The sequence below is a fragment of the Impatiens glandulifera genome, chromosome 1 (assembly GCF_907164915.1).
Source record: "Impatiens glandulifera chromosome 1, dImpGla2.1, whole genome shotgun sequence".
Classification (NCBI taxonomy): Eukaryota; Viridiplantae; Streptophyta; class Magnoliopsida; order Ericales; family Balsaminaceae; genus Impatiens; species Impatiens glandulifera.
In genome coordinates, this window is record NC_061862.1 from 38,529,297 (window position 1) to 38,546,294 (window position 16,998).

General features: G+C 30.4%; 1 protein-coding gene across 1 annotated transcript; it reads right to left on the minus strand.

The window, feature by feature from the left end:
- Positions 1–2,561: 2,561 nt before the first annotated feature.
- LOC124925099 (COP1-interactive protein 1-like) lies at positions 2,562–11,711 on the minus strand. The gene is made up of 11 exons (XM_047465074.1): positions 11,627–11,711; positions 11,370–11,513; positions 10,987–11,148; positions 7,773–7,949; positions 7,489–7,556; positions 7,230–7,392; positions 7,091–7,144; positions 6,677–7,006; positions 3,465–6,587; positions 3,274–3,328; positions 2,562–2,935 (listed from the first exon to the last, which is right to left on the minus strand). The coding sequence occupies exons 1-11, from the start codon at positions 11,709–11,711 to the stop codon at positions 2,791–2,793; spliced, it is 4,506 nt and encodes a 1,501-aa protein (XP_047321030.1). The 3' UTR covers positions 2,562–2,790.
- Between the last annotated feature and the right edge of the window lie 5,287 nt (positions 11,712–16,998).

Sequence of the window (16,998 nt, forward strand, 5' to 3'; positions counted from 1 at the left end):
TATTCGCCCAAGGTGGAGATTGTTGGGTTTCGGGCTCATATTCTATTAAATTATATATTATAATGGACTTTAAGCATTTATTGAGTTTATAAGTATTGTTTAGTCTTTTTGGCTTTTGATGTACCCGTACTCGTATAAATAAAGACATTGTAACATATGGTTACTTGAATTATTATTCCATTAAAAATCAATAGAATGGACGATTCTTCGAGGATATAGACAATATTGGTCGAACCTCGTTATATCTTGTGTTATTTATTATTATTTACCCTTTTATCTTTATATCTTCTTTTATCGTGTATTTAGATTATATCTTTTCGTATCAAAAAAATTGAATTTTTTTTAACAAATAATTATTATTTTTTATTTTAAAAAATGAATGATTATAAACACATGTAATCCCTTGTTAACTTTAGAACAGCTTGCCAATTTACAAATTTTATAGGTATATAATATTGAACAAAAAGTTTACAAATTTTAAGGTATATAATATTGAACAAACTTTCGGTCGATTGTAATTGAAAGCGTGATAATAGATGTGGCATATATATATATATATATATATATTAAACAAACTTTCTAAAAGGAAATAAAAGAGGAAGAAACGCAATGTTTGAACTTAAGCAATTTTGCAAGATTTGTTGTGGTTGATTCCTTCATGAGATGATTTCATTGATTACATGTAGAACTTAAATCCTTGAGGAGTTAGAAATTGAATTCCTCTTATTTAATACATGTTTGAATTGCCCTTCATCTAATCTGCATACCAACATGATCCAATAAAGGACTTTGGCATAGCAATTGTGGGAGAAAATGGAAGCTTGTGAACTTTAGACTACCTAAATATTGATTCTAGCTCTATGATAAAGTGGTCCAATTTTATAATTAAAGTTTGTAGTAAATTAAAATTTGAAAAAAATCTACTGTTTTTTTTTATATCTTTTTATCTCGATCATTGGTATATTTTATTTTTTAAAACTTTATCTATATTTGTAAGATTACTTTTTGTGATTTTGCTTCATATAATAACAATATATATATTTTACTTTTTTGTTTTCAATTTCTTAATATTTTTATTAAGCATTTTCTAGTTTTTTTTTATTAATAATTATTTTTGTAAAATAATATAATTATTATATTTTGTTAAGTAATAATATTAATATTAATTTTTATTTAACAATAATAATATAATATTTTATATAAAATATGTACGGATATAATATTATAAATTAAAATAATAAATATTTATTTACTGTTTAAAACATTTTTTAAAAGATTATTAATAATTTAAAAAATTAATTCAAAAGAAGACAAAAAAAAAATATCGACTTAAATATATTAGTATTTTATTTTAATATTTGGAATATTTGTTACATAATTGTTTTAAATTTTTTATTATAAAATATCTTATAATTTAAAATTAATAATACTTAGATAAAAATAGTTAAACTATTTTTAAAATTATTTTAGTATGATATAAAGTAAATTTATAAATTAATTAATCTATTTAGTATGATATTTTGATATATTTTAAATAGTTGATAAATATGTATTGTTTTTATTGAATGTTATTGTTTAAATGGAGAGTGTATATGATATATATGAGTGATTTTTAATTAATTAATGTGAGACTTTCTTTTGAATAGTTATAGATTAATAATTTTACAATTTGACACTGTAGGAGAGAAAACTCAATTTAAAAAAAAATAAAAAATTCTCAACTGTGCTTCTCTTCAAAAAAAAATTGCATAAGATGAATTAAAATTTACAAATTTTAAAACTTTTTTTAAAAGGCTTAACAAATGTAGGTTTCAATACTTATTATTTATTTATTTTATTTTAGATGTCTTCTCACAATAATTGTGATAGATAAATACTAATTCAAATTTCACTAGAGATTGAAAATAGACGAATTTTTTTATATGACTCGTCTCACTAACACGATTCATCACTATTTTACTACCTTTGCGACTTATTTAGTTACTTGAAACTCTCGATTATTCCAATGATTGATCAAATAGAGTCTATTCATGAATAGTGATCATTCATTAAAGAATGACTAGCTATCAATTGATTGTACAATCAAAAGCGAAACTTCTTATTTTTTTTTTGTATTTTATAAAAAATTTCATAATTGGTATAGAACAACTGGACAGAGATGTTTCTGGTAAATTATGGTTAATAAAGGGTATATATGCAGTGATTTCAATTGTTGAAATCTTTTTATTTTACATATAAATAAACTTAGAACAGTCAATAATATATTGATTGAAACAAGTATATTGTTAAATAATAAACTTATGAATTTTTATTTAAAAAATTTTGTGTGATTGGTGACCTAATTTTTATCAATTTTTCAAAAGAGTGTAAACAACTCTCAAATGGTATCTCATTGCAATAAAATAATTTTCTCGTGATATTAGTTTATTATTATCATATTATTTACGAGTTTTAACTTCTAATGCATATATATTATTATAATAATGGTTGGAATTAGATACAAATATGTAACAATAAGTGATACATTCTCTGGTTGGATATTTATTTTTTGTACAAATAAATAACCTAACAAAACCTACTCATATAACATTTTGGAAAGATCAATTTATATGTTATACAAGCTTTAAAGCAGTTTACCAAAAACAACAAAGTAATCCTCCAACTAAGCAAGCAACAGAAACAAAAACAAAATTGCTTAGAAGTAGTATGGTTGGTTGACAACATACCAACAAAAAAACTAACCAAACAACTCTTAGAGACAGACCATAAAATAATGGATAAAAATAATGTTTAAACTTGACTCTCAGGAACAATATCCACAGGCTGGCTCTCTGAATCTTCAAGTTGCGATTCAACTGCGGTGAGCCTGGCCTTCTTGAATCTGCTCGAACTCTTCAGAATCGTGTCCAAGCTTAGCTTTTTTGAGGCTGGAGTTCTGTTAGCATGAAATTAAAAGGGGATAAAAAGCTTAGAAGATTTATAATGGCTAATATGCTTCTCTACATATGCCAGACAAATTGGAAACACTTTTTAAATAAATAAATTTCTGAATGTGTACATCATCAATAAGTATAGTTTTCAAACTTCTTATATCTTATTCAGATAGATAAACAAAATGGGACCACTATGGGATTCTAAAATCTCATTCTCAGGTATGAATAAAGAATATGACTGACTGTATACCGTAAAAACCATACTACTATGGGATGTTTTTTCAATAAATTGACAATTAAGCCATTTTTCCAAAAAAAGAATACTACTATTTGTTCGTACCTTAGTTCATTGATATTTTTCCTTCCAGATTCCTTTCCCTTGATGCTAAAAGACTCTGCAACAAATTAAGAAAAGTAAACCTTAGTCAACATCAAAGTGTAAGAAAATCATTTCTAACTATTTCATAGGTTTCTTTACGGGCAAACCTTATTCACCAAAGAAATGGAAAAAATAAAAGAAACTTATGTTACCATTTCTTTGTGAACTTGATCTAAAATTGCTAGCATCAGAGTATGCTGATGATGAGGAAGATGAACTATCTGATGGAGACTTGGTGCTAGAATCTGCAGATTCCTTTCCATTATCATCCTTGGAACTCTCGCTGCTAGCATCCCGAAAAATTGTACCAGACCTAGCCAACAAACTCTTCTTGTTTTGTGAGCTGTTAATAATTTTCCCAATTTTATTTCTGGAAGCCTTTGAAACTTCAGCCTGCCTGCTCGATTTCTCTATATTCTGCAAATGTCTTTCAGATGTTTCTGATCTCGATATAGGTACTCTTGAAGATTCAGTATTCTTCTTCTTCAGGTTTGCGAGTGCAGGGCTCCTCATCTCCAAACCATTTGTATCGGTCAATCCAGCTTCTTCAGGAACAATCTTGATTTGATGAAGTTTACGAGATTCTGAAATACCTTTGGACATAGATTTAGGCTCAACTTTTGAAGATGCCTCCTGAAATTGGATATCACTAGAACTCAAGTCACGAGATGGTCTCTTCTTTTCCTTGGTAACTTTGGGCTGGTCGTTTGATCTATTTGCTTCAGAGACAAAGTAATCCTTGAAGTTAAGAGAATTACCTTCTGACTTAAGATTACTATTGATGGCTGTTTCTTGTAAAGTGGAGCTTAAATCTGCTGAATTTGAATTACTATCTTCCTCCAGTACTCTTCCAGCCAACTGATTCTCGGGGCCACTCTTCAATGATTTACTATGTTCTTCAGTGCCAGATGCTTCTTCCTGTACAAATGTGTCCGATTGAGGGTTAAATACTTGGCTAGCAACCTCTTTCACTTCAGAAGGCAAATCTGGATGACTTTTAACATTAAGAACTTTATGTTTTTTCATTTTCTTTCCCACTTTCTCATCCTTACTGCCAGCATCTTTTGCAATGAAGTCAATTGGACTTTGCTCCTTCAAGTTAACATTTGAGGAAGACTGTGTCATTTTAACCTTCTTTAAACTCACTGAATTTTTGGGATTTTCTTCGGGTGCTTCAATTACTTGATTTGCCAAAAGGGATTCTGCTTCCTTTCTGATTGGGGCATCACCCCTTTCTGACAGCATAGCTTCATCATCATCTGGCAATTCTCTTCTTTCATCAGATTTGTAAGTGAGGTCAGTGGCATAAACATCACTCATAGAGTTAGCATTCTTCTCACTCGTTGTTGCAGGATTTACAGCAACAAGTTTGATAGATCTCTTTTTCTTTGTTTTCTCGGTGATAGATTTCACGGGTTCTCTGATATTGTTGGTATCATTGAGCTCAGCAGAACCTACTTCTTTAATCTGCCTATCAGGATCATCTTCACGGTGCAATTCTTCTTTCTTGTAAGTTTTATTAGCGTGATCGGTAAGAGAAATTTCAGATTGAAGGTTATCATTCACCATGATTGATGCACTGGGTTTTTGGGCAACAGATTTCTTGGCTTTCAAGTTTTTCCTCTGCTCAGTGATAGTATTTTCAAGTTCTTTGACCTCGTTGGCTTCGGAATTAAAAGTGGCCACTGCTTTTCCAATCGGCAGTTCTGGACCAGCCTCCTCAGATAGCATAATTTCATGATCCTTCTTCTCATTTGGGGCTTCTATTTTCTCATCAGTTTTATTTTCCAATATGCAGTCATTCTCCATGCTTAATGCATTTTCCTTTACTACAACAGATCTCTTGGTACTCTTTTTCAATTTTTTGCCATTGTTAGATTTCTCCGACTCCTTCCCCTTGTTGGTACCAACGACCTCAGCTGAGCTTGTTGCATCTTTAACATATCCATTAGTATCATTCTGATGTGAAGGATCAAACTTCTCACGATCACCAAATGAAATTTCTTTTCTCTCACCAGTATTATGAGCTTCTGCTTCTATTTTCTCATCAGTTTTATTTTCCAATATGCAGTCATTATCCATGCTTAATGCATTTGCCTTTACTACAACAGATCTCTTGGTACTCTTTTTCAACTTTTTTCCATTGTTAGATTTCTCCGACTCCTTCCCCTTGTTGGTACCAACGACCTCAGCTGAGCTTGTTGCATCTTTAACATATCCATTAGTATCATTCTGATGTGAAGGATCAAACTTCTCACGATCACCAAATGAAATTTCTTTTCTCTCACCAGTATTATGAGCTTCTGCTTCTATTTTCTCATCAGTTTTATTTTCCAATATGCAGTCATTATCCATGCTTAATGCATTTGCCTTTACTACAACAGATCTCTTGGTACTCTTTTTCAACTTTTTGCCATTGTTAGATTTCTCCGACTCCTTACCCTTGTTGGTACCAACGATCTCAGCTGAGCTTTTTGCTTCTTTAACATATCCATTAGTATCATTCTGATGTGAAGGATCAAACATCTCACGATCATCAAATGCAATTTCTCTTCTCTCACCAGTATTATGAGCCCCTGCTTCTATTTTCTCATCAGTTTTATTTTCCAATATGCAGTCATTCTCCAAGCTTAATGCATCTGCCTTTACTACAACAGATCTCTTGGTACTCTTTTTCAATTTTTTGCCATTGTTAGATTTCTCCAACTCTTTCCCCTTGTTGGTACCAAGGAACTCAGCTGAGCTTGTCACTTCTTTAACATATCCATTAGTATCATTCTGATGTGAAGGATCAAACTTCTCACGATCACCAAATGAAATTTCTTTTTTCTCACCAGTATTATGAGCCTCGTCAATAGCAATTTTTCCTTTGCCAATTGCATCCTCCATGCTTGAAAGATCTGGGTTTGGAGCAACAGATTTCTTGGATCTCTTTCTTGGTCTTTCATCAGGAGTAGAGTTCTTGGAATCTTTGACTATTACTTCATTATTCTGTCTATCTGCGGCATCCTGACTTGAAATAGCATGGTTACTTGGCAATTTCCTCTTTTTATTAGTTTTATCATTGGAAGGGTCTTTATCTTCAGAACCAATTTCTGCACCACGCTTGTCAGCATTACTATAACCATGAAAAGAGGGTGAAGCCAGTATTCCCTGGTCTCTAGATTGCTTTTTTTTTGTATGCTTCCTTTCTTTCGATCCAATCGTAGCACCCACTTTGGAGGTATTACTTTTGTCATTTGCAGTAGCATTAGCTATTCCATTAGTATCAATTCCTAAATCACAATAGTACCCCAAGTCATGAAAAGAAACTTGACCATGAAAATTAAGCTGTACCAAAACGATATTTTTAAAAACTGCTTACCAGTTGATGCAGGTACTTTTGGTTGCTCGACGTTCAGAGGGACTATAGGGCATAACAGAGTCTCTTCAGGAACAAACTCTGCTGCATTATTGGAACCATCATATATAACAAGTGCATAATCATTTTCGGTAACTTCTTGAAAATGAGAGGGTTGAACAGCACCATCTTCATTATTGTGCTCTTGCAGACTCTTTCTTCTTCTTTTTTGCTTCTTTCCACGTGGGCTAGGTTTTAAAGCTTCTTCAGGTGAGTTAAATTGCACATAACCAATCTTATTTCCAGAATCATCTTCCTTGCAATCAACATCCTTTCCTAGGGTTCCTAGAGTACCTGAACTTAGAGTGCTATAAGTAGATGAACTCCGGCAAGGTCTCTCTTTAGCACATACTAATCGTTTTTCTAAATCATTCTTACCTGCCTTTCCTGAGATAGCTAAATCATTTTTTGGCTCCTTGAGCAATGCAAATCCTGTATAAAATATCAAATACAACAATCAAACTCTCTTCTAGAGGATAATAGTATGCTACATAATTGAAATTTTTCTTAAACTTGCCTTTTTCCTTTGAAGCAGTATCAAGGCTCAAAGGTTCTAATGCGTTCAGCCTATTCAAACTGGAAGCATCAACAGAAAGAAACCAACTTTTCGTAACACCTTCAAAAGCACATCTGACTAGCATGGACTCAGATAGGTGATAGAAGTTTCCTTTACGCTTTACCTGAAAATAAGTCACATGATAAATGAGACTCAAAGGACATATAAACCAACAAAGATCATTAATTAACCATTTTCACTATCTGGTAAATTAGCATACCTTTAATGCGTGGACTTCAATCGGACCAAAGATAGGAAAGCACCGTAGGTGCTCATGGACAATCTTTTCTGCATATTAATAACATTAAAAGTCAAGAATAGAATACTGTAACACACTGATAGACCAATTGCAAGAACATAAAACAAAAAACCCATCAAATCTTTTTGACTAAAACTTATCATAATAAGACTGCATTTAAACAAACACCAGCCTAGTGCGGGAATATTCAATACTTATGCCTAAATAGAATGAAGTGAGGATGAGAGAAGGAAGGAGAGAAATACTTCTGATGTCGGAAACAGTATCAGAATCGGAGACGGTGAGAAGAATATGAGTGTCGAGGCTGGTATCGAAATACACTGAACGCTCTTCTACTTTTGCTGCTCTATTGCGCTTCACCATTGCCGCCGCCGTCGCCGTCGTCGTCGCCGCCGCCGCAGATGTACAAGAATCAAAAGCCCCTTGTCGATAGGGTTTATATATGGGTATTAAGAGAACAAGGAAGAAAAAATGTAGGGGTAAAAAGGTAAATGAAATAGCAGTTTATAGCAGTTTGCACTATATTATTTCTGAACAAAATTATATTAGAAAATAAATAAACCTTCTTTAATTAGGAAATAATTATTCCAAATATTATTAGGAAATTCATTATAATTATGAATTTTAATATTAATTTAGTATGAAATATTTGGATATGTAAGTAAAATGATGTAAATATACAGCTAGACGAGTCAATTCGATTAAATCTCTTGAATTTATTGTCAACTAAATATTGTTTCAATTTTTTTTTGATTAAAAATAATTTTTAAATAATAAATATAAAGCTAAAAGGTGTTTAAACAAACAAAATAAAGAGTAACAAATGAAAATTTTGGGAATAAAAAAAATGACTACAAATATAGACAATAATAGCTTGTCTCACCTTCTTCTTTGTTAAATAAACTTATTATATTATTATATTACCTATTTATTAGATGTCTAAAATGCTCAAATGTGTTCTAAGAGGAAAGAAATTAAATTTCCGTTGGTGTCATATTTTTTCTATTTATATAAATATTTTCATTCAGTAAAATATACTGAATTTAAGTTTATTTTATTTTTTAAAAAATAAATTAATTTTCATTAATTCAAATAATGAGTTAAATATTAAAATTAAATTAAATATAATATCAACAAAATCAAAACAATTAAATAAAAATTTAGGTTTAAATAATGAAATATTTATAATAATTAAAATTTTAATGACGAAGATCGAACAATCTTGTGATTTTAAAGTTGACTCAAAAAATCAGTAGAGATTAGTGATGAAGTATAGCAAACCGAATAAATCAATCAAATGATATCGAAAGAATCTCTGCCGACTATTTTTTGAATGGCATCTAATATTATTATTTTGTTTTAAATAAAGGTAAGCTCTATTTTTTTTTTCTTTTTTAATTATTTTGGTGGTCGAAGGATAGTTATAACCAAATGTTTATATTTGTTTGTATATTTATTCAAAAATATTATTCACTCATTTATAAATTCAATTTTGAATTATATATATATATTAGGATAATTGTTACATCATTTATGTGGATTTTTTTTTTTTGTTATTATCAATAGTATAATCAATAAACATATTATTTAAATATATATATATATATATAAATATATATATATATATATATATATATATATATATATATATATATATATATATATATATATATATATATATATTAACCAGTAATTTGAATTACGGGTAAGCAAAATCGAAAAGAAAAGACCCAAGTAATTATAAACCAACTTAACATAGTTCTCGTCGGATTATAATTTTATGTATAACTCTTGTTGGCAGGGACGGACCCAGGATTTCGAACTGGGGTGGATTTGAAAAAAAATTAGGGTGGGCTTAAAAATAATAACGAGAAAATTTTAAAAAAAACAAGTATATAAAAGAAAAGTTTTACCATTTTTTTAATAATTAAATAAAAAACAATGAATTATATTAATTTTTTAAAAAAATCAAGGGTAATGTCATATTTCTACCGTAAAAAAAAAAAAAAAAAAAAATTCGGGGTGGAAATCAGCCCACCCGAGCCCCTATATAGATTCGTCACTGCTTGTCGACAAAATTTAGAGCATAAGAAGAAGTTCCTTTCTATTACCAAAGCAAACCAAATCAAACATTACAAATATACTAGTTCATCAGTTTCAAATGAAAACTGATAAGGAAAAATTACCCACTACACACTAACTGTATATATAAAAATATCAGTCATTAACTAATTAAACATGAGTGAAATATCCAACAAAACTCTCTTAAACTTATGCAGATGCATCTAGTTTAACTCAGTAACACGCTTTCCTTAGTTTTTCAAAAGTTTCAGTCTTAAAACCCTTGGTCAATATGTCAGCCACTTGTTTATAGGACCCTGGGAGTGAATTAATTTGATTAACTTATCATTAGACAACTCTATAATATAATGATATCATCAATGTATATGTTTGTTTTTCATGCAAAATTGTATTTTTTTTTTTATAGTTTGATGGTACAAGCACTGTCACAATACATAATAGTACACTTTTTATGAGAAAAGTGAAGAGCATTCAGTTTTTTTTTTCATCCATACAACTTGACAAACTTCTGAAGTAGCAGTTACTAATTCAACTTCAGTTGTTGACAATATCACAATGGACTACTTTTTCGAAGACCATGACACAACCCCTTCCAATCATAAACTAATATCCAGAATAACTTTCCTATCATTTGTATCTCCAGCATAAATGAGTTTACCTATTTTTTTCTTGCTCATAGTGAATTTCCAACTCTAAAGTTCCTTTCACATATCTAAGTATTTTTTTTAAGTTGAAAAATGATTTATTGTCATTTAATTAAAATTCTAAAAGGAAGGAAAGATACAAGAGTTTTAAAATTATGGCAAAACAATCTTTTGTCCTAATTTTAAAAGCAAACAAACACTTAAAAAAAATACAGCATACAAACAAACTCACAAAAAAATACAGCAAGCAAACAACATTTTTTTAACAAAACTAGCAACATCTTGAGTATCCAAAAACTTGCAACCAAGCATAAATTTTTCTATCACACATTATTACTATCTTTGACAAAGCTCCCAATTCCTTATAGTGATTGGAATTCTTCTCCATGTGTGAATAAGATATAAATTATCAACAACAATATCATTCCAAACCTGTTCTTTATTTCTCCTTGTTCTAGAGAACATTCTAGCATTTCTCTCCATCCAAACATGATACATAAGGCATTCATAGAAACATTTGAATAAATTAGTTTTAAATGAATTTTCTTTAATCTTTGAAAGCATTAAATTTCTTATACAACTCCATTCAAACAAGGGGATTTGTAAACTGAAATTGATGAGAAACTTTCCTTAAATGAGAGATTGACTCTTCACAATCAATGCATAGGACACATGCAGCTAGTGTTAGGGATAGTCATTAACCTGCTCAAGCGATCTCTAGTCATCAATTTACCTCTATGAACAAGCCAAAGCGTAATCTGATGTCTAGGTATAATCCTAGAAGACCATACGCTATGATGCCACTCCACAATCTGCCCTCGAGAGAGAATGCATTGCCATGCTAAACTAGCTAAATTTGTTATTGATCTCAACCTTCTATTCATGCACATCAGGCCTTTCATGAAATGTTATACGATTAACAGCCTAAAAGATTCTTGCCCCATCCGGATTTAATCTTATAATATCATTGCATTGACCTTCCTTAACATCACACACGGTTGCTAGCTGCTGTCTTCTTCTTATTCAGATGTTTCCGATTTCATATCTCATAAGGAGGGAGACTCCTTTGAACCACGGATACCAGAATAGAGTGCCCCTACCATCACCAAATCTGACTTGATATAGTCGTCCCACACTTTGTTTTAGTTTTAGGATCTTCTTTAACGACCAAGACATGTTCTCCTTCACCTTGTAAGTCCAAATATTTCTCTCCACTTTCAGGATTCTGAAATGTACCCATTTGTCCCAAAGCGAATCTTTCTTTTTTGCAATTGCCCAAAAGTGTTTATAGGTTAACGTTTTGTTCCATTCCATCTAGTTTTTGATACCAAGACCCCTTCTTTCTTGGAATTACAAACATCATCCCATTTTACCTTCTTGCTTCCTCACTTCAATATCCTCATACTCCATCAGCTTAGAAAATAGTAGCTGAAAATAGTTCAGACGTGTAAGATCCATCTTCCATATTCCGCTTTAGGACTTGATCATCATCACAATTTGGACTCAAATTCTTCTAATTTTCATCAGCATTACTCAAGGCAATGCCAGCTTGTTTCACAACAAAATTCCCAAAACCAACAATAGAATTAACTCCTTTATGATTGTCATTAATTAGAATAGGGATAATGCCCGGAATACAATCAGGAGATTCCATGTAGTCAGCAGGCTTCTTTGTAGCTCCAGAATCACTACTCTCAAACAGATCATCCATCTTCCCTCTAGAATCCAGAACTCCATTTTCACCCCTTTTTGCATTACTTCTTTCTCTGCAGCCTTTGTACCCGAATTTCCTTTTCCATCAAACTCTTTCTCAACCTGCTTACTATCTTCAGCTTCTAGATCATCTTCAGCAACCCCAGTTAATAGAACCCTTTGAAGCTTTCTCACCCATCTCAGTATCTTTCCCATCTTTCCCACTAGTTATGACATCACTAATCAATTTCATCCCAACCTGCTGTCTAAATTCAGAACCCAGATTTCTAACAACTAAAGACCGCACCTCCTTACTAGCATCATGAGAATAATCACCAGGCTCTGAATCATTAAGGGTTGCAAAAATAACCTCAATTTTCCAAGTACAAGGTTGTTCTGGTTCACCAGATCTATTATCCAGTAGAACCAGACTACCCATACTATGTTCAACAGATTGAAGATCATCGTTATTCAAGAACCCCTGTTCCCAAGCATGTTTAATTCATGAATAGAAGTGCAAGAGGTAATTCCTGATTTTTTAAAAACATTTAGAACACATTCAACAGGAGGTTTAAAAACAGTTTGATTTTGACATCCCTCAACCCCTTCAGGCGATGTCCTATTGCTATCATTTCCTATCATGTGGCAATCAGCATTCGACTCACTATGGTTCACAATATCATAACTTCACTTCTTATCAGGAATTTTATTAGTGCTATGATCAGAAAGAATACCTGGATTAATATTACAATTGACCTTTAGATTGCAGTTAGAAACCATAGATGAATCAACATTCCCATATTAGCATGGGTTTTAGCAGCATGCTTATCCTTCCCATTCTTGCCTCTTTGAACAGGTCCACTATGATAATTCTCAAGATCAACAATGCCAGTTTTAGAATCCTTTCTTGTCCGATTAATACTACCGGGTCGGACGTGAACCAGTCATGGATGGATTAAATCAAGATGATAATAATCAAAAGTGGATTGTGCAAACTCCATGGGTGGTTTCAATCGATACATAGAAATTGCTATGTACTTGAACAAGGTTTAAATCCCAAAACAGAACAGAGACAGTACCAGATAACCACAACTGCACACAGAAGCTTGGAAACTGTACTGAGATTTTAATTCAGATAAGAACAATTGAAACAAAAATCAGTCCTCAATGTATGAATACAAATTCGGACAGAAATTCAAAGTTCTTAAGAATTAACAGAGCTCAGATCTCATTATCAAACTTAGATGTATTTCTGTAAGAGTTTTCATGTATCTACTAGCAATACCAACTGCAAACATTATATTAGGATTTGTAATTGTCAAATACCTCAAACTCTCAATCATTTGTTAGTACATTGTAGAATCAATCTTTTTGCTTTCTTCATTTTTATTAATTTTTTCCCCTGTATTTATTGGATTTCTCACATGATTACCCTGCATAATATCAAATCTTTTAAAAATCTCTGGAGCATACTTCTTTTGACATATAAAATTGCATTGCCCTGTTTTACTTCCACGCCAAGGAAGAATCTCATTCTTCCAAGATCAGTAATTTCAAACACTTACATAATACTAATTTTGAATGCACTAATTAGGGATGTAAATGAGCCGAGCCGAACAGTATCATGCTCGAGCTCGGCTCGTCTAGTATATATTCGGGCTCGAGCTCGTTTCGAGCTTTTACAATCGAGCTCGAACTCAACTCGTATGGATTTATTTGAGCTCACGAGCCGCTCGTGCTCGACTCGTTTAAAGCTCGTTTAGAAAGTTCGTTTAAAGCTCGTTAAGAGCTCGTTTATAAATTGAACAATGAAATGAATACAACATTAAAATTATAAATATAATCATGTAATAATATTAATTATTATAATATATATTTCCATATTACTATTTTTTTTAATAATTTACAAATTATATTTAAACAATATTATAATCGAACGTGTTCGTGAGCCTATAAACGAACTTGTTCGCGAACTTATAAGCGAGCCTATAAACAAACATGTTCGTGAGCTTACGAGCCGAATAACGAGAAGTTCAAGCTCGACTCGTTTAAATTTTCGAGCTTTTAAACGAGCTTGAGCTCGGCTCGTTAAGACTAACGAACGAGCTCGAACGAGCTTTTTGTCGAGCCGAGATTCGAATAGCTCACGAGCAGCTCGGTTCATTTACATCCCTAGCACTAATCATAGTCTTATTATTTTCTGTCACAATTAAGTCATCGTGACATATAGATTTACAATTAGAAATTTTATTTTAAGATTTATATCTCACAAATGTAGATTCAGAAGAACATTTTCAAAAAAAAGTTCTCCATAAAAAAGGGAAACAATGTAGATTTAGAAGAACATTTTTTAACATAATCTTAATAAAAACATGTTACACATTAAATGTCATTTTTATGCTACACATCCATACTAGATTTAAGTCATTTGATTATATTAACATTCGTGATCCTTGATGAGTTTAATTACGAACTAATGTAATATAAATCTCTTTGATCCAATGTTGATATAATTGATGGACGAGATTGATTTCAAGTGACTTAAATAATGATAACTATATTAGTTGCGCATAAAGATGAACACTTACATATATTGCCCATGTGAGGGTTTGTTAGATTTAATATATGTAAATGATGTGTATGGACTATTATTTATTCACAACTCAATTAATAAATGATATATTAAAGTATTTTAGTTATTGGGTTAAGTCACATTTGATTATTAGTATTTAGTATGATACGATTTATTATGTTTGGAAACCAGATATTTATTTAATATTTATGATGAATTAAATAATAAATAAAAGACAATATAAATAAGGTTGTGGTCCCCGATTTATAGACGATGACTTTATTTCTCATAACCCTCATAGTTAGAAGGAAGCAAAAAGACGGTTTTAGAATTGGAAGAGCCAACCTACGGTAAACTTGAAACCTTCGCCAATGAATATCGACTTATTGACATAAGGAATCAATATCTTGTTTTGTCTAGATAAACATTGATAAAACGTTTAGGATTATAGATCATGACTAAGAAAACTAACCGATAATGACTAAAACAAGAACTCTAACATTAATTTTTTCTTCCGTTTTTTCCTATAAGTGCATTTAAATAAGAATAAATAAAATAAGAAGATAATTAACTTCCATAATCATATGCATGATATTTATGCTTCCCATTTCAGATATTACAATTAATTTTTAAAACAATTGTTTTCCAATTTATCCTAATTCATTTACTATAAAAGGGATAAATGAAAATTTAAAATTAGATAAAATGTAATAAGACTTTTTTTTTATATTATTCTTCAATTGAACCTTTCTATAATTTAGATTTATTTAAATAAGATATGTCAAATTTATTATTTTATAACTATAAGTTTTTTTCTTTTTCAATTTTATTTGTATGAAAAATTGACCTAATTTCCTAAATCAAATTGAATTGATTAAATCGAGTGACGACGGTTCGGTTTAACGATTTAGTGTCGGTCGAATCGTCAAACCGACCTATGTATCATGATTAAAATTGATAAAAGTAGTTCCTAAAATATTAATAAAACTCTAACTTATCTTTGAAATTATTTTCAAACAATTTATTTGTACAAATCAATTTACCATGATATAACCGCTATACATTAATATATTATTTTCTTATATTCTCCATATCAGTCAACTATGGTCAATAATGAATATAACAATCATATTAGAATATTTGTCATCAATATATTGGGTTAAATACATAATAATTATATGTATATATAATATATATTGAAAAAAATACATAGCAATTGAGCAATTTTCTATTAGAAGATTTTAGAAAATTGTAAATGGTAATTCTTCAAAATATAGATCATAAAAATAATCATTTTTACCTTGATTGGGTTCATCCTTTCAAAAGAAATGGGTCTTGGGAAATGGAATAACTCAATCAAATAATTTGTTTATTTAACCTTATTTTTTAATAAAATAAAATTCTACATTCAATTTTATTGGAATTCTATTTCCAATTTTAACCATCTTTATTTTAAATCATAAAAAATGATTGATTTAAAACAAAATAAAGTGATTGAAGTTGTTATTGTACCAAATTTCTAGTTCAGTTCCAACTAGATTATATAGCCTTTGTATCAAGCACAATATTAATTATCTTATTTTTTAAAAAAGCTAACATATTTACATGTAAAACTAGTACATTTAAATATATGAACTAATAAAAGTTCATTTAAATGTATATATTATCATAAATTAGCTCGTTTAGTCACTGTGAATAAATAGAGTTAATGCTTTTTAAAATTATATATTTATTAATTAAATGTTAATTTTTTTTCTCTCTTTCCTACTTTTTATTAATTAATTAATTTCTCTTTTTAGGTTTTATTTATTTATTAATTAATTTCTCTCGATTTATCGATTTTTTTCCCTTCAATCTATTTATATATTAGTATTTGATTATTTTAATTTTATTTATTTTCACCATATATTTTTTGGTTTTTCCTATATCAATATTGATTATTTTAAAATTATTTGATCTCTTTAAGGAGCTAATACTTGATATTACAATGACTAATCCCTTACAATAAAATACCATTCAACCCAATAAATAATCAAATCCAACACCACCAAAAGAATAATAATTAAGAAACTGTGCAAATTTGGTTCCAATTGCGCAACATCCCTCCCCACATGTATAACCCTAAAGCATTAAGTCACTTTGCGAGCCTATTGGGGAGTCCATTCTACATGGACCCAATTACAGAAAATGTGAGCATATGACTTATGCTAGGATGTGTATTGAGATACATCCGAGATCAAATCTTCCACACCATACGACGACAACGAATAGAAAATGTGAACCCACAATTATGAGAATCTCATATGAGTGGAGGTCGAGTAGATACTTTGACTGTACATTCGAACATGTCTGTTACAAGTGCTGGAAAATGATTGAAGAAGAAAGAAAGAAGAAGTTCGAGAAAGAGACAGAGTCAAAAAAGAAACAGAAAGAATAACAAGAAAGGTTGAGAATGAAAGGCAAAAAGAAGTTACTAAAGAA